The sequence below is a fragment of the Salvia hispanica genome, chromosome 5, assembly GCF_023119035.1.
Source record: "Salvia hispanica cultivar TCC Black 2014 chromosome 5, UniMelb_Shisp_WGS_1.0, whole genome shotgun sequence".
NCBI classification, from domain to species: domain Eukaryota; kingdom Viridiplantae; phylum Streptophyta; class Magnoliopsida; order Lamiales; family Lamiaceae; genus Salvia; species Salvia hispanica.
In genome coordinates, this window is record NC_062969.1 from 355,653 (window position 1) to 378,491 (window position 22,839).

General features: G+C 35.7%; 3 protein-coding genes and 1 long non-coding RNA gene across 4 annotated transcripts; 2 read left to right on the forward strand and 2 right to left on the reverse strand.

The window, feature by feature from the left end:
* Positions 1-2,610: 2,610 nt before the first annotated feature.
* On the reverse strand, positions 2,611-5,390 carry LOC125188064 (receptor-like protein EIX1). The gene is made up of 2 exons (XM_048084805.1): positions 4,541-5,390; positions 2,611-4,493 (listed from the first exon to the last, which is right to left on the reverse strand). Exons 1-2 carry the CDS (start codon positions 5,388-5,390, stop codon positions 2,611-2,613), a joined length of 2,733 nt encoding a protein of 910 aa, XP_047940762.1.
* Positions 5,391-8,785: 3,395 nt separating this feature from the next.
* On the forward strand, positions 8,786-9,435 carry LOC125189076. Its single transcript, XR_007170812.1, has 2 exons — positions 8,786-8,871; positions 9,174-9,435. It is a non-coding gene; the product is annotated as an uncharacterized LOC125189076 (long non-coding RNA).
* A 380-nt stretch (positions 9,436-9,815) lies between these two features.
* Positions 9,816-12,002, reverse strand: LOC125188066 (receptor-like protein EIX1). The gene has a single exon (XM_048084806.1). It carries the CDS (start codon positions 12,000-12,002, stop codon positions 9,816-9,818), a length of 2,187 nt encoding a protein of 728 aa, XP_047940763.1.
* Positions 12,003-17,480: 5,478 nt separating this feature from the next.
* Positions 17,481-22,721, forward strand: LOC125188068 (endonuclease III homolog 1, chloroplastic-like). The gene is made up of 5 exons (XM_048084808.1): positions 17,481-17,848; positions 18,074-18,140; positions 18,252-18,343; positions 18,509-18,604; positions 22,428-22,721. The coding sequence occupies exons 1-5, from the start codon at positions 17,711-17,713 to the stop codon at positions 22,566-22,568; spliced, it is 534 nt and encodes a 177-aa protein (XP_047940765.1). The 5' UTR covers positions 17,481-17,710; the 3' UTR covers positions 22,569-22,721.
* The last annotated feature ends 118 nt before the right edge of the window (positions 22,722-22,839 follow it).

Sequence of the window (22,839 nt, forward strand, 5' to 3'; positions counted from 1 at the left end):
AGATTTTAAATCGTGGACATTCTGAAAGGGCAAAATGAAACATTTTTTCATGGACGAAGGGAGTAATGTTTGGTCTTCAAATTCATGCCAAAAAAGTGATGACCAATCATGCCAAAAAAGTGGTCTTCAAATTATTTATTTTCTAGTTAGTCGAATTAGTAGATGAAACAATATTAATTGTTTTACCTTGTACAAATTAGGGGGTTTTTTTGCTTATTTTTCTTTTTAGTATTTTTCTTTAGTTTTATTTTCTATAAGTTTAGGATTCTCCTTTGCCTATATGAATGTCCCATTATTGAACTAAAAAGATAGATTTGAACATTATTTTTATATAGAGTAAAGACCAAGACTGGTCATGAACATATGTCCATTTTATGATTTTCGTCCTATACTTTATCTTTTGAATTTTTCCATCCTGAACATATCAACTCGGATCACAATTGGTCCAACACTAATAATTCCGTCAATTTTTAAACGGTTTTAACCCAATTTTGACCGATTTTTAAACGATTTTAACCCGAATGAGACTGTTAAAACCATCAAAATCGGTCAAAAATTCAAAAGATAAAGTATAGGACCAAAATCATAAAATGAGCATATGTTTAGGATCAGTTTTGGCCTTTTACTTTTTTATATATTGAGTTTTGATACTATAGAGTCATCAATTTATTGAATTCTTATTTCTACCGGTTTGGTTATCCTCCATACATTTCTGCATCATTATTAATCAATAATCCACAATTGCAAATTAGTGCTTGTAGCTTTATCGTTGGGTCATCGTCAATAATATTAAAAAGAAATTTAGTTATAATATTATTAAAAAACTAGCTTTATTGTTGGGTCATTGTCAACAGAAAAGTAAAATATTAAAAAGAAATTTAGTTATAATAATATTAAAAAGCTTAGGCGACTCGCAAGTCAACGTGAATGATAAATTTGCTTGTTACTACTTGTAAGTCAAGTAAGATTAATTAAGAGTATCCACAATAGTCATGAGCAGCCATACCACAACCCAAAAAACTCTACCGCCACATCATTACAAAATAAATTAAGAAAATTAAACTAAAAAAAAAAAAGAAGAAGAAGACTGTCGCGGCGGAGGCGGCGGCTCACAATAGGCCGCCGCGGAACCGCCGCGCCAACCGCCGAAGCCACGGCGCCCCTTGTCCAGTAATAGGCCGCGGCGGGCTATCATGGACACTCTTATGGTAGAAGGAAATGTGCTTTTAATTATAGAAGACAAATAGAAATCTACTCTGCTTAATTAAGTTAAAATATTTCGATGCTGCTCATGCTAATTTCTTTGTGGATGTCGATTTGAGAAGAAAAATTTCTACCTCTTTGATAAATTTAGATTTCTAGTATCTTCTCTCTTGAATATTTAAACAAACCAAAGGCCACGTAATTTTGTTTTGTGTTTAATTCTATCTTTTACGATTATTGTGTTTTACATTAGATTTTTATAGTTTCATTTTTCACTTTGTTCGATCTTTTAGACGTTGGTTAATTTTCACCATTAATAAAAGTATTCATAGAAACACCATTTCTTAATGTTAGGTTGAATTGTGATCGAAAATAGCTAAGACTTGTCAATTTGGATTCATATAAAATTATTGGCATGCATGAAAGATTGATTGAATAATTAATTGGATGTCAATTTTCTCATCTTCACTTCTATTCCTCGGCCCACTTCATGCGTAACAAACCACATTTTCATAGTACTACCATTTTATGCTTCCGAATTGAATAATTAATTTGATTGCTATAATGGCTATATTGGCGGGCATATGACATATCCACCACAACACTCCAATTTATAGATATAATGTGGGATATTCACACATTATATGAATAATAATTTCTATATGAAGTTGAGCTTTGTTTTCTTAAAATAATTGCATAATTTTGGATTTAAATTTTCAGAAGAATACTTTTCAGACGAAGTACTATTTATATTTTCTTATAGTGCTAATTCTTTATGGTCGCAGTCGCACACAAAGTATCTTGATTTATAATATCTTAACCATTATCATTTTCACCAAAACTATTTTTGGTATTAATAATTGATTAACCTTTTTTTATTATTATTTTTATCAGATTGTTGAATGTTGATTTCTTAAGTTTGAATTGTATTACTCTAAAGATCATATGATGGCCCATAAGTAAAGTTGGTGGGTCAAGATATTACTTTTTCAGGGCTAATTTTGACACAATAGGTAGTATATTAATTTTGGGCCCTTATATTTTATGAGTATACTTGGGCCAACATTTTAAGTTGTATTGAACCATTTATGCTGTATTAACAATTTTTTATATATAAATAAATAAATTATACTACTTGGTTGCAAGTAAATAAAACTAACTGTATTAAACTACCAAAAAAAAAAAAAAATACTCCTACACATTTTAAAAAATAACAGCTGCATTAACAGGTTCAATGAGCCATACCTGTTGCTAAATCTTCAAATTTCAAGTAGTTAATCTTAAATTCATCTATTAGCAAGCTCATTAAATCATCACCATACTAGTAGTACACTGTAGTATTAAACAAATATTCTCTTATTAGAAGAAATTTAAAATACACATCCTATAAAATTGTCTAGATCCTCATTATATAGCGATCCTCACATAGAACCAATCTCCAACATCATCAAAGAAGTTGAAGAATGCAATTCTCCACGATTTCTTCAGTACGAAGGTACCAACCACTCCCCAAAATCCAAATATAAAACCAAAGCCCATTGATATGGCCACTTCTTGCATAAAAGAGAGGCTGCCGCCTTTCTTATTCATGTTTTCCCCCGGATTAGTGGTGGACGGCCTCAAGCTATCGCCGGGGCACAACGCGAGAGGGATCCCACAGAGTCCCTCATTCTTGGCGTAAGCAGATGCATTGAAGCTCTGGAGTTGAGTACTTGTTGGAATTTCTCCAGACAAAATGTTGTTTGACAAATCAAGAACAGCCAAGTACTGTAGTTGTGCCAAGCTTGTGGGTATTTTTCCAGACAATTGATTGTTTGATAGATCAAGACATTCCAACATCTCCATCTCACCAATATATGGAATTATGTTGCCTGTGAACCTATTTGATGATAGGTTCAAGGAAATCAATCCCCTCATACTGGAAAAAGATTGGGGAATGTTTCCACTCAATCTATTGCATGAAAAATCAATGAGTTTAAGAAGATTGAGATTTTTCCTATATTCCAGTTCCTGACCCTTCCATTGAATTGACGAATACTCATAGTACCTTACAATATGCACATTTGGAAGAATATTATTGTAAGTGAAGAATTTAAGATATCCCGTACGATTCGTACCAGCTGGTACATTCTTTTGAGCCATTGCAGTAAAATTGTTGAAGCAATCTGGTATTTTTCCTGACAAGTTGTTTTCGGACAAGTCCAGAATTCGAATATGAGTAAGATTGCATATTTCAACAGGAATACTACCATGCAATTTATTTCTTGCAAGGATTAGAAATCTCATATTATACACCTCCCCGATCCAAGTGGGAATCTCTCCGGTTAACTCATTCCCTGCAGCATCAACGAAGCTCAGTTCTTGGCAACGTCTCAAAGTGGAAGGAAACTCTCCAGATAAACTATTACCACGCAACTGTAGCACATGGAGGCCATGTAAAGACCCCAAAGAGGGAGGAATTTCACCCCAAAACTTGTTGTTTGCCAAATTAAAAGAGAACAAGTTTGGTTTTTTCTCCCAACAGTTGGGAATCTCTCCTCCCAACTGATTATTGGAGAGGTCAATCCAAAACAAAGTATGGAGAACACTGCAGATGGATGAAATTGGTCCAGAAAACATATTTCCACTCAAATGAATATGCTCAACATGGGCATAAAATAATGGAATGGGACCTGAGATACTATTCTTACTAAGATCTATGTCCCGGATGGAAGTGGATGAGAGATTCGGAACAGTACCAGTAATTTGATTGTCAAAAAGATATACGCTCTCTAGTGAAGGGGATACATTCCACAACCATGTTGGGACTTCACCTGTTATATTAGCTCTAGAGAGATCAAGGTATGAGAAAGTTCTCTGAGTTTGAATCCATTCTGGGAAAGATGGCCCCACATTGCATCCAGCTAAAAATATAGAATCCAACTGAAAAGTTGGCCTCCAATTAGGAGCAAAATGCAAGATCAATGAATTGAAGGATAAATCTAGTTTCTTCAACTTGCCGAGCTTGTCGAAGTGGGATTCTGAGACTACGCCGTTCAAAGAATTACTAGAAAGATCTAGAACCTGAAGCTCAGAGAGTTGGCCTATACTTAGAGGAATGGAGCCTGTGAAGTTGTTTTCACCAAGGTACACTTCTGTCAATGCAGAAAATGCTCTCAGGTCCGGCACAGATCCATTGAGTTCATTTCGAGCCAAGTCCAGAATCTGGAGCGATTCCAATATTCCTTTCTCGGAAGTACTATTTCCAAACAACTCATCAAGGTTTCCTCTTAAGTCATTTTCATAAAGGACTAAGGTGCACAAACGACTCAAATTGACAAAGATTTTGGGATTTGACCTTCAAGCGTGTTATTAGAAAGATCAAGATACTCTATAAGCACCAATCTCTCTATGAGTGCGTCAGGAATTGGGCCTCCTAAAGCATTGGTTGAAATGTCTAGTTCTACTAGAGTTCTGCTTATGTTAGATAACCAATGGAGCGAGGAAAAGGTGAGCTGATTATCTGACAAAGAAATGATAGAAAGAGATGTAGAAGAAGAATTAACAGATGGTCCCACTAGAGTTGTGCCTCCTATGTTACAAGAGTCCAAGTGCAATTCATGGAGGGAGTGAAGGCTCAGGATATGCTGCAGCCAGTTAGTTTGACTCAAGTCGATTTGACTCAAACTAAGATAAGACAACAAAGAGAGACTTGTAAGCCAATCGAGATTCTCAATCTTCAAAGAGTTTTCTGAGAGATCAAGTGATTTCAGGTTGGTAAGATTCCCTAACTGAGGAGGAACAATCCCACCAAAGTTACAACCGATGAGATACAAGTGTTGTAACTGTTTCATGGAACCAATGAATTTTGGGATTGGATTGCCTCCAAAATCATTCCAACTGAGGTCAAGATAGTTTAAATGATGCAACTCAAGCAAGGAAGAACCAACCTCACCTTGCAATACACCATAATAGTTAGCAGCATTAAGTCGGAGGGCGATGACATGGCCAGTGGTATTGCTGCATTCAACACCATCCCATTTGCAGCATTCGTCGCTTCGCCATGACGAGAGAATATCGTAGTCATCGATGAGGCCACTCTTGAAGCTTAGAAGAGTTTGTCTCTCTCTCACAATGCATCTCACTTTTGCATCTCCTGCAGAAACAAACACACAAGCTAGAATAAAAAGAAGATATTTGATTGCCATTCTTTTATCAGAAATCATACTCTCTATATTGATTAATGGAAGTGATGTGTATTTGTGAAATACTTCGATACCTCAACTGTAACGCTTTAAAAGGATCAAATAATAATACATTTTCAAACATAATTCCAAGTTTTAGACGACTTGAAAGGGAAAACATGAAAGTGAAACACCACTGACTAGTTTTATCATTCCAAGTTAGACGACTTCAGACGACTTCTGCATCTCAAGTTTTAGACGACTTGAATTCCTTGGAACCGTGTCTTGAATCCTTGTTCCCTGCATCAAAAAATAAACAATGTATGATTTTAGTTTTAGTAAATGTAAAAAATAGTAAGCTAAGCAACGACACATATACCATCCGATCGTGGAACACACATTCTAAAGAGATTACATTGGTTTGTCCACGTTTAATGAATTTATAAACACGCACGCACCGCACTCAAATTACTGGCTGCAGATGGTTAAGGAATGTAAATTCCATGATATGAACAAATTTTTATTTTTGCCGAAAATTTGTGATGGAATGATACAAATTAATAATTTGCATGATTACATCCATTTTTATTTGTTTTTCACTACTTATGAAGAGCTATACGTAGTCATAAACACGGAGATTAATTAGTATTTAAGTTTATATGAATAAGAAGCGTTTTATTCTTATATATTAAAAGTCCAAGACCTGACATTTAATTAGTTGACCTTTCAATATAATAACTCTTAAATTTATAGATTCACTAATCAATTAATTTTTAATTATAAAGAATGGTTGCACTTACTTAAGAAACGACCGTCTATAATTTTAAAGTTGTATTTACAATGAATCATTATCAATCAAAGTTGGAATTTTGGACGTTTGTTGAAAAGTAGCGCTCAAATTATTAGAAAAGTAATAACTATTGAAAAGAAGTAGTTATTTCATAAATACTCAAATTGATCCTATAACTTATAAATATTTCAATAAGGATAAAATTTATAAATATTTAAAAAAACATGTTAAAACTCATCTTTTATATACGTATAGATAAATATATATTTTTAAGCAAATAAGATATATTAACAAATGACGTTTAAAATGAAGTGGTTTATTTAAAGGTGATATTTTAATCCAAGGAGTGTGGTTGAGTGAGACTCGCCCATCCTTAACCAAATTGTAAGGAGATCGATCACTTCATTTGGGTACGAAGCAGCTTTAAATGTTTGGACCAACTGTCTCATCCATCGAGGTGCATACAAATCATCGCGGGAATAGTTATTTAGCTTGTCGGTGGATACCCTTGGTAACCAAAAAAAAACGATATTTTATACCTCAAGTATAAGTATAACACACTTTCATACCCCACAATAAACAGAGTTATTAACAATGGCGATTTCAAGTGGAGTCCGTAGTTAACCCTCGGACATCAATTGCCGAAGACTGTGCACCGCACGAGATGGTTTTATGATCATATTGCCAGTCAATATTTTCCATCAATTGCCAGAATTGACACACTGTAGGGTTTGTCCATCCATCACAAGACAATTTCTTCTTGTTTGCTTAAGAATTTAATTTCGCAATAAATATTTGAACTAGTCCACTAAGTGTAGTTGTGGACTTGTGAGGATGTGATTCTGCCTCTGCCGATGAGAGGATAGACTTTCCTAACAATTGGGCACAACCACAAACACTTGTCCAGCTCAGCCGTGGCCAGGCCACAATCACAAATCTCATTATTTTATCAATTGTTAGTATATTTTAATTGAATTGAAACAAAATTAATTGAACAATAATAAATAGAATAGAATAGAATGGAATGAAAAAAATGATTTAGAAATAGATTATTTGTAGATAAAGATTTTAAATTAAGTTTGACTGATTCATTAGACTGTATATGGCATAAGAATCACTCACAAAATTAATGAAAGTTGTACATGATTTTCTATTACAGTATGTTGAGATTTAATGTGGTGTGATGTGTGTTAAATGACAAATTTGAATTTTCAAAGCGACTTAATGTGGTGTGATGTGTGTTAAATGACAAATTTGAATTTTCAAAGCGACTCGCAAGTCCAGCATGAATGACAAATGTAGGGATCAGATCATCCGGGATTCATGTGACCTCTTTTATTGATATTGTTCTGAGATGGCTAATCTCAGAAGTACAAGCCAGATACAAACGCAACTCCAATATTAAGTTAACTAAGTACAAAATTTACAATCGGAAACCCTAGACTAATATCAAGTTCACCACTGGACTTGAGTTTCCATCTCTTACAATAACACCTGTACACTTATTAAACAAATTAGTAAAGGAGATAAGATCCTTAATGATAAAAAAACAAAACAGAACTCGCAAAGACAAGGTCACAAGTATTGGAATATGGCTCAGGTCGTAACAGGCGACTACACCGGGCCAAGGACCTCCCCACAGCTTCAACCGACGGTCACAAGATGAGCACTGATGAACATAGTGGCCAGAAACCTAAGTTTCACCGATTATCACTAATCAAAATACATTATCAACGTTCATAAAACGAAGGACACTAAAGAACTTAAATCATGGACTATAATTGAGGCACCAATAGTCCAAAACTATTTATAAGCAATAGTTGTTGTTCCTTTCTTCTTGAAAAGTCTACCAGCCTGATTGCCTTTGTTCACAAGCAAAGATAGGATATTTTCTTGAGAAAAAAAAAAAAAAAACAAGTTATACTATTTCTACAAAAAAAATTACAGTACATTAAATTATCAAATCATAACAATTAAGCAAGGTTTAATGCAATTTCATTGCCCTAAAGTTTTCAGACTAAACTCATGTATTTATATCTAAAATTATATATATGGGTAAAGGATAAAGTTGAAGTGAATCAAAATTTTATATGAGTAAAAAAGTAACTGGAATGTAAATCTCATTTCATATACTCCTTCTTCTTAAGAGTAAAATATGAGTGTAATGAGTTAGTGTAATATGAGGTCTATCTACTTAGGGCCTGTTTGATAAGTTAGTAATACCAAGATAAATAATTATATATGGACATTTCTAATTATTTGATATAATAGTTAAACTTAACTCAAATCCCAACATAAGGCAAGGGCCCTATCCAATCTTACCAAAAATTATAACTTTAACCATGTTTATGTAACCCATCAATTTGTCAAGTTAAGCCATATTATATTATATACTATACAAATTTAGATAATTTATTTTCAATCAAAGAACAACAAAAGAAATCATATCGTCAAGATATTCGGATGGCGTACCGTATTTCTATCTGCTTTTAATATATCTTCTCATATACCACTTTTTATCAAACGAGTCCTTAAAGTGGGGGAAATGAAAATGTATATCTTTAAATGCCATGCCGGGAAATGTCCTTTTGTCGTGTCTCTTGAGTTTCACCCTTGTTTTTTTTTCGTTAGAGAACTTCAACGCCCGAGCAGACCAGAGAATCTTTGCAGCTATGGCTACCCAAGGAAGAATGGGTTCCCATCAATCCTCTTCTGGTATGTTTTGTTGGCTACTGCATTTCTTTGATTATTCACTTGCTGCGTGATGCCATCGTTTCACAATTGAACAAGAAAACTATATCATATAAACATCATGCAAAGATATTCGCTCGAAGGAAACTTCTTACTAATTAAGCTGCGCTACGTTGTATAGATCCTCATTAAATTGAATGCCTCCACTTTAGGGTTCATTGTTCGAAACTATGCAAATTTTATCCACAATTCATTCCGGACAACCTACTTTGTTTCATTAGTAAAGTAGTATTATCTGAGCATGTTTTCGGTATTGTTGAAAATAGGTAGGTTTCGGGCAGACTGTGTGCACTCCTCTTAGACCGCGTTGTGGGATATGCAAGATAACTGATTATTGCCCGTCGGCCTTCAAAGAGACACCTAGCCCGTCGTCCACACCGACGAAAAAATGGAGCATTGATGGAGTAGTTGCACTAAGGATGTAGGCTTTTATGTGACTCAATTGTTTTGTTGGGCCTTCTTGTAATTGTATGTTGTGAATGAGAAGGTAATGTAGAGTTAAAACCCTAGTAAATAGCCTTTACCTTTTGATTGTCTATTTGTAAGGCTACCATCAATTTCTCAACTGTGTTTGAATAGTTAAATTAGGAATTTCTTGTATTTTGGGACTGGCCTTAGCTTGTTGGTGACATGGAATTGCTGACTTTCTGTAAGTTTTATTTCAACACCATCAATACTTATTAATAAACGGTAGGACATTAAAACACATACATCATGGACTATAATTGAGGTCCCAAAAACTATTCATAAGCAATAGTTGTTGTTCCTTTCTTCTTGTACAATCTACCAGCTTGTCCATCTCTATTCACAAAGAAAGAAATGATATCTTATGTGTGGATAAACATTTTTGTTTTAAGCAAATAAAAATTGAAAAGTTGAAGTAGAGTGTAGTATAATTACCTGCTATTTCAGCCTCTTCTCAATTTGGACACAAATATAGCAGTCCTCACATAGAACCAATCTCCAACATCTTCGTTGAAGAATGCAATTCTCCATGATTTCTTCAGTACGAAAGTACCAACAACTCCCCAAAATCCAAATATAAAACCAAAGCCCATTGATATGCCAACTTCTTGCATAAAAGAGAGGCTGATGCCTTTCTCATCCGCGTTTCCCCCTGGATTAGTGGTGGGTGGCTTCAAGACATCTTCGTTACACAGCGCGAGAGGGGCCCCACAAAGTCCATCATTCTCAGCATATGCAGATGCATTGAAGCTCTGAAGTTGAGTACTCGTGGGAATTTTTCCAGTTAAACTATTGTTCGACACATTAAGAACACTCAAGTATTGTAATTGTGCCAAGCTCGTGGGTATTTCCCCAGACAATTGATTGTCCGATAGATCAAGACATTCTAACATCTCCATTTCACCAATATCTGGAATTATATTTCCCGTGAAACTATTCGATGATAAGTTCAAGGAAATCAATCCCTTCATATTGGAAAATGAACGGGGAATGTTTCCACTCAATCTATTGCTTGGAAAATCAATGAGTTTGAGAAGTTGGAGATTTTTCCTGTATTCCGATTCTTGACCCTTCCATTGAATTGACGAAAACTCGTAGTGTGTTACAATAATAATCACATTACCATTATAATAGGAAGTGGTATAGTAATTTGGAGAAATCGAATTAGTTGGTATATTCTTTTGGGCCAGAGAAGTAAAATTGTTGAAGCAATCAGGTATATTCCCATCCAAGTTGTTTTTGGACAAGTCCAAAATTCGAATACTTGTAAGATTGCATATCTCAACAGGAATACTACCATGCAATTTGTTTTTGCCAAGGTTTAGATTTTCTATTTTATACAATTCACCAAACCAAGTCGGGATATCCCCTGTTAACTCATTTTCTGCAACATCAACTAAGAGCAATTCTTTGCAACTTCTCAAAGTGGAAGGAAACTCTCCCGATAGACTATTACCACGCAACTGCAGTGCACCGAGGCCTGATACAGACCCTAAAGAGCGAGGAATTTCACCCCAAAAATGGTTGTTAGCCAAATTGAGAGAATATAAGGTTGGCATTTTCTCCCAACAGTTGGGAATCTCTCCTGCCAACTGATTATTAGAGAGGTCGAGCAAACAAAGCTTACTATGGTGAGTTTTGCAAATAGATGAAATTGAACCGGAGAACATATTTTCACTTAACTGAATAGTTTCACTATTGGCATGAAATGATGGAATCGGACCTGAGATACTATTGTTACTAAGATCTATGTTCCTGATAAAAGTGTTCGAGAGATTCGGTATCGTACCAGTAATTTGATTGTCAAAAAGATATAAGGTGTCTAATATAGAGGACACACTCCACAACCATGTTGGCACGTCATCTGCTATATTAGCTCTAGAGAGATCAAGAAATACTAAATTTCTCTGAGTTTGAATCCATTTTGGGAAAGATGACCCCACATTGCATCCAGCTAACAATATAGCATCCAACTGAAAAGTTGGACTCCAATTAGGAGCAAAATGCAAGATCAATAATGAATTGAAGGATAAGTCTAGTTTCTTCAACTTGTCGAGCTTGTCGAAGTGGGATTCTGAGACTATGCCATTCAAAGAATTAATAGAAAGATCTAGAACCTGAAGCTCAGAGAGTTGGCCTATACTTAGAGGAATGGAGCCTGTGAAGTTGTTTCCCCCAAGGTACACTTCTGTCAATGCAGAAAATGCTCTCAGGTCTGGCAATGATCCATTGAATTTATTATGAGCCAAGTCCAGAATTTGGAGTGATTCCAAGAATTTTGGGATTGGGTTGCCTCCAAAATCAATAAAACTAAGGTCAAAATAGTTTAAATGATGCAACTCAAGCAAGGAAGAAAGACCAACCTCGACTAGCAATGGTTCATAATTTATATAATCAATAATTTGGAGGGCGATGACATGACCAGTGGTGTTGCTGCACACAACTGCTTTCCATTTGCAGCATTCGTCAGTTTGCCATGACGAGTGAATACCGTCGTCATCGATGAGGCCATTCTTGAAGCTTAGAAGAGCTTCTCTCTCCCTCTCTATGCAGGCATCAGCTCCTGAAATAAAGACAAAGAAAAGAGCAACAAAAAGAAATTTGATTGATATTCTTTTATCAGAAATCATTGTTTAGTGTGATGATGGTGATCGATGATGAAAAATCTCAATTAAGTTGGGGTTAAAATAGGCCAACACATCTCTGTTGATTCACTTTACAAATTCTGAGTTTCACACTAAGTATTGACAATTATGACCCATGGAATTCTTGCAAATGGAAAACGACAATAGGTGAAAGTATGATGATTTGATTTTAATTATTAAGGGTGGAATAAAATTATGATGAAAATATTTTATAAGATAAAAAATTAAACAAATTAGAGATACATTGTTCGATAATAAATTAAATTTATTAGAGATAAAATTAAAATTATAAAGTACTTTCTCAATTGGACTACTAGATGAACTATCAAAATTGGGTAAATATAGATATTTATCTCTATTTTTTCTATCATTTGACACGTCAAATTTATTACCGTCTTCAATGTGTAGCACTACTACTATAGAGATATACTTATTGAATAAAAAAAAGTTAAAAAACAGATCTTGTCTACTATTCGTCTTTTCCTATTCATCTTTCTTCTCCAGACCGCGCCGCCATCCCCTTTTCTTCTTTCCACAATTCCTCTCTTTGCATACACTGATACACATTTATAACTATTTATCTCGGCCTCTTCTCCACTTCATCGCCCAAGTCTTGTGATCTCCTTCCTAATTAAATTTTCAATTTTAGAAAATCAGGCGGTGGGATTCGCTGGATCTTGGGGCGGAGACTGGTTGGAGGACGGCCATGTAAAGGGGAGTCAGGGTTTGGGGCCGGCGAAGCCCCCGCTGGCGCGGGGGCTTGTCCCAATGTAGATCCGTCGCTGGGTGAAACACATGTCTCGTGTATCATATTGCGAATTCCGGTTGTCTCAGTTTCACACTTAGCGTGTCAATAAAAATCCCTAATCAAATATAGTAACATCATCACTAATCAAAATACATTTTCAACGTTCATAAAATATTTTCCCACTTCCTAATAAAATATATCCATTTTTTTCATTATTTTTACCCCAAAATTCATACTTTCATCTATAAATACTCCCATTTCAAACACAAAAAAATGACACTATACCAAACAACTCTCTCAATCTCAATTTTTAGGATTTTAATTATGTAATTTTTAATTTTTAGGATTTTAATTATGTAATTTTTAATTTTTTTTTGTAATTTGTAATAGTATTCCAGGTATTTTTAATGCATTTTAATATTGTGAAAATGTTTTTATTTAAATTGAATAACAGAATGGTAGGACCCTTGAGCATGTCCTTGCAGAAGAACATGGATGTAGGTGTTGTGCTCTTGTCTAAGAGCAGAGAGTAAAAAATGAATAAAAGTGGGTCCGGGCTCACATCCGTGTTCTTTGGCAAGAGCATGGATGTGAATGCTCTTAAATCATGGACTTTAATTGAGGCACCAAAAGTCCAAAACTATTTATAAGCAATAGCTACCAGCCTGTCCACCTCTATTCACAAGCAAAGATAGGATATTATTTTGAGAAAATTTTTTAATAAAAAACAAATTATTCTATTTCTAAAAAACTAATTATACATTAAATTATCAAATCATACTCCCTTCGTCGCATTCAAGATGACCATCTTTCCTTTTATGTTTGTCCCAATCAAGATAACCACATTCTAATTTTGGAAATAACCTCCTCTCTCATTTCTCCTCACTAAAATATTCAACTACCTTTTTCTTTCTCTCTACTTTATTCCATCTAACAACACTTTCTAAAATCTCGTGCCACTCAAGAATGTGGTCATCTTGATTGGGACGGAGGGAGTAATAATTAAGCAAGGTTTAATGTAATATCATTGCCCTAAACTTTCCTAACTAAGCTCGTGTATTTATATCTAAAATTGTATAAATGGGTAAAGAATAAAGTTAAAGTGAATCAAAACATGGAGTAGGGAGTAAATACTATTTTTCAACATGGAGTATGGAGTAAATACTATTTTTCTCACAAACGTGTTCTCTCTTAAACCCTAGTTCTCGTCGCCTTCGTTACTGCTTGTGATGCTGTGATTGCCCTTCCGGTGATTGAAACCGTGCTCTCTCAGTACTTGACAAATTAGAAAGGCGACTCGCAAGTCAACATAAATGACAAATTTGCTAAAAGTCCTTGCCCAATTAGTTCCTACACACTAAAGTAGATAGATCCGTAAAACCAACACAAGACTCAAAGTGTAACGCCCTACTTTTTCAAACCCTAATTTTCGGGTTATAAAATTTTTGCATTAAATGCCTTAAATGCTGTGATATGTGAGTTATTTGATGAGTAATTAAATGCATGGTGTCTTTGTGACCTAATTGCGTATGAGAATGGAGATTGAGTTGAATAGTCAACTTGTTGAAAGTATGACGTGGCTATTGAATAGTCAAAGATGTGGAAAATATGACGTGGCCGTTGAAAGGTCAATGCGTTGAGAAAAAGAAGAGGAAGTGAAGAAATGATTGATTAGGTGTGAATATTTGATGCGGAGTAATATAATTGTGGTGAATTATTTTCCTAAGGGATGAGTGAGAATTTAATAGGAGCATTATTTAATCATGTGGAATTATTCGATCCCTCCTATTATTATTTAGAGAAGAAATCCTATTTTTCTTGGATTTAATTATTGCTTGGGATAATTATCCGAATTAAATCCAAAGTCCGAATATTCCTTATTTGTTGATGAAATTTTCGAAAACTCCACCTTTGATTTTCCATGAGATTTTCGAAAATCTCATATATTGGAGAAGAGGGAATTGTTTATTATATTATTTGATCTCTTATTTATTCTCTTCCATGAATATATATAAATATGCTAGAATATCTTACCATATCTTGCCATATCTAAAAAAATATTGCCATATCCTAATTGAATTAGGATTTGAAATTTAAATCCCTTTTGAAGATTGGAAATACACGCCACTTTTCCTTTTATTTGGAGAGAATTTAATTATTTATTCTGCTCCGTGATATATTATTCTACTGCGTGAAAAATTTGAATTAAATCATAGGCTAATTTAATAAGCCTAGAATTCGAATTCCCTACTATTTCTCTTCAAGTTTTCGGCTACTCCAACAAACAAATCCCCTCCATATCTTTTATTATTTAATTGTTGGAGTATATCTTAACCTCTATAAATAGGAGAGAAATCCTAAACCTAAATCATCATAAATCGCCGCCCCACTCCTCATTATTTTCGAAATCTTCTCTCCCCACTCTCTCCAAAATTTCTTCTACTTTTCTTCAAGAATTCTTCATCAATTGAGAAGAATCCAAGTTGAAATTCAAGAGTTTATTGAAGAATCAAGGCCATAATTTGTTTCTACCGTTCGTTCTTTTGGAAAAGGTACTTTAATTTTGATCTCCTCTTCTTCTACCGATTAATCGGTGTTCTTGAGTCCACATGCATTTAAATCGAGTGAAGGGTGAAATTAATCGGTGAAATTGGATGCATGTGTGTGTGTGTGCACACCTCGGTAGGCGTGCACATGTGTGTTGCGTGTGTGCGTGTGTTGTGTGTGAAAAACACTCATGCGTGGCACGATTTGATGAAAGATCTGGAATTGTTGTGTGAATAAAAACGATATGATAATCCTACTTTGATTTTGATTGATGATTTTGAAAATAATCGATGGAAAATGGGTAACGTGAGATCATGCATGATTTTGATCCGTGATTGAGACTTATTTGAAATATATGAACTAAAATGTGATAGTTCGCGTTCCCGGTGTGATAACAAGAAGAAGTGCGTTTTGAACTCGAAGTAAATCGAGGTGGGCTTTATTCTAAACTCTCTTCTATGTGCAAATTTATGATGTTGGAGAAATAAGGGTGGATTAAACTGTTATGCCATGCCTATGAATTATTTTGGATATTGTGTGTGCCTGACGCCTAGATTGTGAGTACGCTCCATTAGGCTACAGTGGCTATAAAAACGAATTCGGGTCTGAGTAGAGCCGCAAGCCCTATCAAGCTAGTGTACACTGGAGGTCGGGAGCCGTCCTTGCTAGTCGGCCGATCTCGTGGGCGAAAGTGTGGCCACACTTCATCGCACCATATGAAATGATAATTGATGAGAAAATGAGAGGTATTATTGACTGGCCAGTCCATGATATATTTTGTGATACTCGATGCTTATCTTTAAATAAATGCAAAACCTCGAGTTCACTATGGTAAGGGTGGCATAACAATAAAATGATTTGGCATGAGTCCACTGAGTATGTTTAAAATACTCAGCCCTGCATGTGTTTTCCTATGTGCAGGTTGAGCGGCGACGGGCGGTCGGTGGTGTTGAGACAATTGAATCGAATAATATGGATGGTTGGGATTTTGAGTGTAGTCGTGTCCTCATACATGGCTTCGCTTTCTCTTGGAATGCTTCCGCTGAATATTTTATTGGAAAACTTATTATCTTGGTTGTTTCGAACCTATTCCTTTGATTTGGAATGTTGGGAAATATTGCGTTTTGTTGGAGTTATACTAAACCTTTGACTTTGGAGCTTAGTCTATTATATCTTTTAAATCTTGATTCTCGTGAGTTAGCCGTTGACTTTTTGCCTTGATACTTCATTAAATGCTTGGTCAAATCTCTTTAAATGAAACCCTAGTCTACATTTTTGTCGCCTTAAGTTCGCCTAGTTAACAGTCGCCGTATTTATTATACCCTAGAAATGCCGGGCTGTTACAGTTGGTATCAGAGCCTCAGTTCTTTCCACTCTGGACCCAAGAGTCTTGTTGTCTTAAAATTTGAAATTTGTGGGAACTGATTAAATAATAATTGTTGAAGACTCAACACCACGACTCGTCTCCGCTCAACCACGAAGATTGAGGTAACCCGTATCTTTGAATGTTGATTTGAATCATGAAATGTTGAAAGATGAAGCGAATGGAAGTGGTTGTGATATTTAGAAATTTGTGTTGGAATATGAAATAATGATTATGCATGCAATTGAAATTGCTAACTGTGATTATGCAAAAAAAAATAAAATAAAAGATGAATGCTGTTATGCAAGTGATTTGCGACTAAGATCGCTACGAATCGAATAAATGAAATTCTATATGATTTGTGATTACGTGACTGTTCGGTGAACAACGATATGAGTTGAACTTGAGCATGCTATACTTAGTTGAAATCGTGTTGTGATTGGAAAATTTGTATGACGATATCGAACTTGGAGGCATAAAAACGCCGAATGCGAGGCGAACGAACTTTCGAGAACGAAATTGCGAACTATCGAAATGCGAAAAATATATATGTATATATACGAGCCTTTTGCCTCGGAAATGAAATTCCGTTCATTCTTGATATGATATTATCTTCACACCTCCATCGTTCAAGGAATGGTATGTTTTGATGTGTATTGTGATCCTTTGTTGTTTCTTAAGAAGTGATTAACCTGCATTCAGTAGTGTCTTCGTTGAGATATGCTACCGGCAATCGCCTTTATGAATATAGAATGAAAGTTTACTCGTCTGTAGACTCGTATGTGTAACTAATGGGCCCTTTGTTGTTGATTTTTGAAAAAAACACAAACAAAGGGTTGTTGATGTTCGATTTTGAGGTTTAAAAGGTTAAAGTTCGATCATTTAAGCTATTGATTGTTGAGGTAAATTTTTTAATGATCAAGAATACATAAGAATCTGATGGTTGATATGGTAACGTTTAAGCCATCAGGCGATCCATTATATTTAGTTGGAGTCGCAGTATAATTTGGCCAAACTTGATGCAGTTCGAAATTTATGTTTGTTTTAGATGAAGTACAGCCTCCTGCCAACTGGGAAAAGGTCATTGAAGGAATTCGCAAAATGAGGTCTTCTGAAGATGCACCTGTGGACTCGATGGGGTGTGAGAAAGCCGGTGTTTCACTTCCTCCCAAGGTGGTGTTTACGTGGTTGTTTTATGTTGCATCATCGCTTGATTATTTATGCATACATTTCGGAACCTGTGGTGTCATTTGTGTTGATTATCATAGAGCATTGAATGGTAATGAGCTCCTCTAGAGGGGTGTTCGTGTTACTAGAACTACAAATATATGTTGTGAATTAGGCTAATCTTTTTTCTACCTTTGTTGCTTATGGTTTCAACCCGTCCCGTCTTCTCAGGAAAGAAGATTTGCAGTTCTCATTTCTTCTCTATTGTCGAGCCAAGCGAAAGATCAAGTTACTCACGGCAAGTTCTAATCTAATTGTACTTTGCAGCACGACACAGTATGGACAATATGGTTTAAAAATCCTCTGTTTTGATTGTAATTTTTATATTTGATCGAGCTGTGTCTTACAGGAGCTATTCAACGGCTTCTTCAAAACGATTTGCTTTCAGCTGAAGCCATCGACAAAGCTGATGAAGGTGTCATCAAGGAACTAATTCACCCCGTACGCCCCTTTCATTTTCTTAGAATTTTGGTAATAGTAATTTATACGAAGGATATGAAAACAGTATTTGAACTCTAGCTTAAAAGCATTCGACTTATTAGCCGCAGAAGTATTCTATCTTATATGCTTGCTATTATGTACTTGTCTGACATTTTCCATTGGCAGGTCGGATTCTATTCCAGAAAAGCATGCAACATGAAAAAAGTCGCAAAAATCTGTCTCGACAAGTACGATGGAGATATCCCCAGTACATTAGACGAGGTTTTTTCGCTTCTTACTAATTAAGCTACGCGCTATGTTGTCTAGATCCTCATTAAATTGAATGCCTTCACTTTAGGGTTCATTGTTTGAAACAATGCGAATTTTATCCTCAACTCATTCCGAACAACCTTCGTTTTTTCATTAGTAAAGTATATAGGAGTATTATATGAGCATGTTTTCGGTATTGTTGAAAATAGGTAGGTTTCGGGCAGACTGTGTGCACTCCTCTTAGACCGCGTTGTGGGATATGCAAGATAACTGATTATTGCCCGTCGGCCTTCAAAGAGACACCTAGCCCGTCGTCCACACCGACGAAAAAACGAGCATTGATAGAGTAGTTGCACTAAGGATTTATGTGACTCAATTGTTTTGTTGGGCCTTCTTGCAATTGTATGTTGTGAATGAGAAGGTAATGTAGAGTTAAAACCCTAGTAAATAGCCTTTACCTTTTGATTGTCTATTTGTAAGGCTACCATCAATTTCCTAACTGTGTTTGAATAGTTAAATTAGGAATTTCTTGTATTTTGGGACTGGCCTTAGCTTGTTGGTGACATGGAATTGCTGACTTTCTGTAAGTTTTATTTCAACACCATCAATACTTATTAAATGGAGCTTATTTCATATTACATCATCACTAATCAAAATACACGACCAACATAACATTAATAAACGGTAGGACATTAAAACACATACATCATGGACTATAATTGAGGTCCCAAAAACTATTCATAAGCAATAGTTGTTGTTCCTTTCTTCTTGTACAATCTACCAGCTTGTCCATCTCTATTCACAAAGAAAGAAATGATATCTTATGTGTAGATAAACATTTTTGTTTTAAGCAAATAAAAATTGAAAAGTTGAAGTAGAGTGTAGTATAATTACCTGCTATTTCAGCCTCTTCTCAATTTGGACACAAATATAGCAGTCCTCACATAGAACCAATCTCCAACATCATCAAACAAGTTGAAGAATGCAATTCTCCATGATTTCTTCAGTATGAAAGTACCAACGACTCCCCAAAATCCAAATATAAAACCAAAGCCCATTGATATGCCAACTTCTTGCATAAAAGAGAGGCTGATGCCTTTCCCGTCCGCATTTCCCCCTGGATTAGGGCTAGATGGCCTCAACCTATCTTCGGGGCACAACTCTAGTGGTGGGCCACAGAGTCCCTCATTCTCTGCATACGAAGATGCATTGAAGCTCTGAAGTTGAGTACTCGTGGGAATTTTTCCAGTTAAACTATTGTTCGACACATTAAGAACACTCAAGTATTGTAATTGTGCCAAGCTCGTGGGTATTTCCCCAGACAATTGATTGTCCGATAGATCAAGACATTCTAACATCTCCATTTCACCAATATCTGGAATTATATTTCCCGTGAAACTATTCGATGATAAGTTCAAGGAAATCAATCCCTTCATATTGGAAAATGAACGGGGAATGTTTCCACTCAATCTATTGCTTGGAAAATCAATGAGTTTGAGAAGTTGGAGATTTTTCCTGTATTCCGATTCTTGACCCTTCCATTGAATTGACGAAAACTCGTAGTGCGTTACAATAATCACCACATTACCATTGTAATCGGTCGCGAAATAGTAATTTGGAGAAATCGAATTAGTTGGTATATTCTTTTGGGCCAGAGAAGTAAAATTGTTGAAGCAATCAGGTATATTCCCATCCAAGTTGTTTTTGGACAAGTCCAAAATTCGAATACTTGTAAGATTGCATATCTCAACAGGAATACTACCATGCAATTTGTTTTTGCCAAGGTTTAGAAATACCATATTATACAATTCACCAAACCAAGTCGGGATATCCCCTGTTAACTCATTTTCTGCAACATCAACTAAGAGCAATTCTTTGCAACTTCTCAAAGTGGAAGGAAACTCTCCCGATATACGATTACCACGCAACTGCAGTGAATCGAGGCTTGATACAGACCCTAAAGAGCGAGGAATTTCACCCCAAAAATGGTTGTTAGCCAAATTGAGAGAATATAAGGTTGGCATTTTCTCCCAACAGTTGGGAATCTCTCCTGCCAACTGATTATTAGAGAGGTCGAGCAAACAAAGCTTACTATGGTGAGTTTTGCAAATAGATGAAATTGAACCGGAGAACATATTTCCACTTAACTGAATAGTTTCACTATTGGCATGAAATGATGGAATTGGACCTGAGATACTATTGTTACTAAGATCTATGTTCCTGATAAAAGTGTTCGAGAGATTCGGTATCGTACCAGTAATTTGATTGTCAAAAAGATATAAGGTGTCTAATATAGAGGACACACTCCACAACCATGTTGGCACGTCATCTGCTATATTAGCTCTAGAGAGATCAAGAAATACTAAATTTCTCTGAGTTTGAATCCATTTTGGGAAAGATGGGCCCACATTGCATCCTGCTAACTGTAGAGCATTCAACTGAAAAGTTGGACTCCAATCAGGAGCAAATTGCAATGATAATAAATTCAAGGATAAATCTAGTTTCTTTAACTTGTTGAGCTTGATGAGAAGGGATTCAGAGACTATGCCGGTCAATGAATTATTAGAAAGATCTAGAATACGAAGCTCAGAGAGTTGGCCAATACTTAGAGGAATGGAGCCAGTGAAGTTGTTTCCCCCTAAGTACACTTCTGTCAATGCAGAAAATGCTCTCAGGTCTGGCAATGATCCACTTTGTTTATTATGACCTAAGTCCAGAAGTTGGAGTGATTTCAGTATTCCTTTCTCGGATGTATTTCCAAACAACTCATCGAGATTTCTTAGAAAGGAAAGAGATGTAGAAGAAGAATTAACAAAATGTGGCGCTAGAGTTGTGCCTCCTATGTTACAAGAGTCCAAGTGCAATTCATGGAGGGAGTGAAGGCTCAGGATATGCTGCAGCCAGTTAGTTTGACTCAAGTCGATTTGACTCAAACTAAGATAAGACAACAAAGAGAGACTTGAAAGCCAATCGAGATTCTCAATCCTCAAAGAGTTACTTAGGAGAGCAAGTGATCTCAACTGGGTAAGGTTCCCTATCTCAGGAGGAACAATCCCAGAAAAGTTAGAATCTACGAGATACAATTGTTGTAATTGTCTCATGGAACCAATGAATTTTGGGATTGGGTTGCCTCCAAAATCAATAAAACTAAGGTCAAAGATAGTTTAAATGATGCAACTCAAGCAAGGAAGAAAGACCAACCTCACCAAGCAATGGTTCATAATTTATAGGATCAAAAATTTGGAGGGCGATGACATGACCAGTGGTGTTGCTGCACTCAACTGCATTCCATTTGCAGCATTCGTCAGTTTGCCATGACGAGAGAATACCATAGTCATCGATGAGGCCATTCTTGAAGCTTAGAAGAGCTTCTCTCTCCCTCTCTATGCAGGCATCAGCTCCTGAAATAAAGACAAAGAAAAGAGCAACAAAAAGAAATTTGATTGATATTCTTTTATCAGAAATCATTGTTTAGTGTGATGATGGTGATCGATGATGAAAAATCTCAATTAAGTTGGGGTTAAAATAGGCCAACACATCTCTGTTGATTCACTTTACAAATTCTGAGTTTCACACTAAGTATTGACAATTATGACCCATGGAATTCTTGCAAATGGAAAACGACAATAGGTGAAACACATGTCTCGTGTATCATATTGCGAATTCCGGTTGTCTCAGTTTCACACTAAGCGTGTCACTTAAATTGAATGCCTTCACTTTAGAATTCATTGTTCGAAACAATGTACAAATTTTATCAATTCATTCCGGACAACCTACTTTGTTTCATTAGTAAAGTAGTATTATCTGAGCATGTTTTCGGTATTGTTGAAAATAGGTAGGTTTCGGGCAGACTGTGTGCACTCCTCTTAGACCGCGTTGTGGGATATGCAAGATAAGTGATTATTGCCCGTCGGCCTTCAAAGAGACACCTAGCCCGTCGTCCACACCGACGAAAAAACGAGCATTGATAGAGTAGTTGCACTAAGGATTTATGTCACTCAATTGTTTTGTTGGGCCTTCTTGCAATTGTATGTTGTGAATGAGAAGGTAATGTAGAGTTAAAACCCTAGTAAATAGCCTTTACCTTTTGATTGTCTATTTGTAAGGCTACCATCAATTTCTCAACTGTGTTTGAATAGGTTTAAATCAGGAATTTTTCATATCTTGGGACTGGCCTTGGTGAATTCTGCAAGTTTAATTTCAACACCACTAATACTTCATAAATGAAGCTTATTTCATATTGTTTG

Coding starts and splice junctions, on each gene's coding strand:
- LOC125188064 (XM_048084805.1), bottom strand. CDS start 5,390: ATGGCAATCAAATATCTTCTTTTTATTCTAGCTTGTGTGTTTGTTTCT. Junction 4,494..4,540: donor TTCTAATAACACGCTTGAAG/GTCAAATCCCAA, acceptor TGTGCACCTTAG/TCCTTTATGAAAATGACTTA.
- LOC125188066 (XM_048084806.1), bottom strand. CDS start 12,002: ATGATTTCTGATAAAAGAATATCAATCAAATTTCTTTTTGTTGCTCTT.
- LOC125188068 (XM_048084808.1), top strand. CDS start 17,711: ATGTTTGTTTTAGATGAAGTACAGCCTCCTGCCAACTGGGAAAAGGTC. Junction 18,141..18,251: donor GAAAGATCAAGTTACTCACG/GCAAGTTCTAAT, acceptor TGTGTCTTACAG/GAGCTATTCAACGGCTTCTT. Junction 18,605..22,427: donor TCCCCAGTACATTAGACGAG/GTTTTTTCGCTT, acceptor TGTTGAAAATAG/GTAGGTTTCGGGCAGACTGT.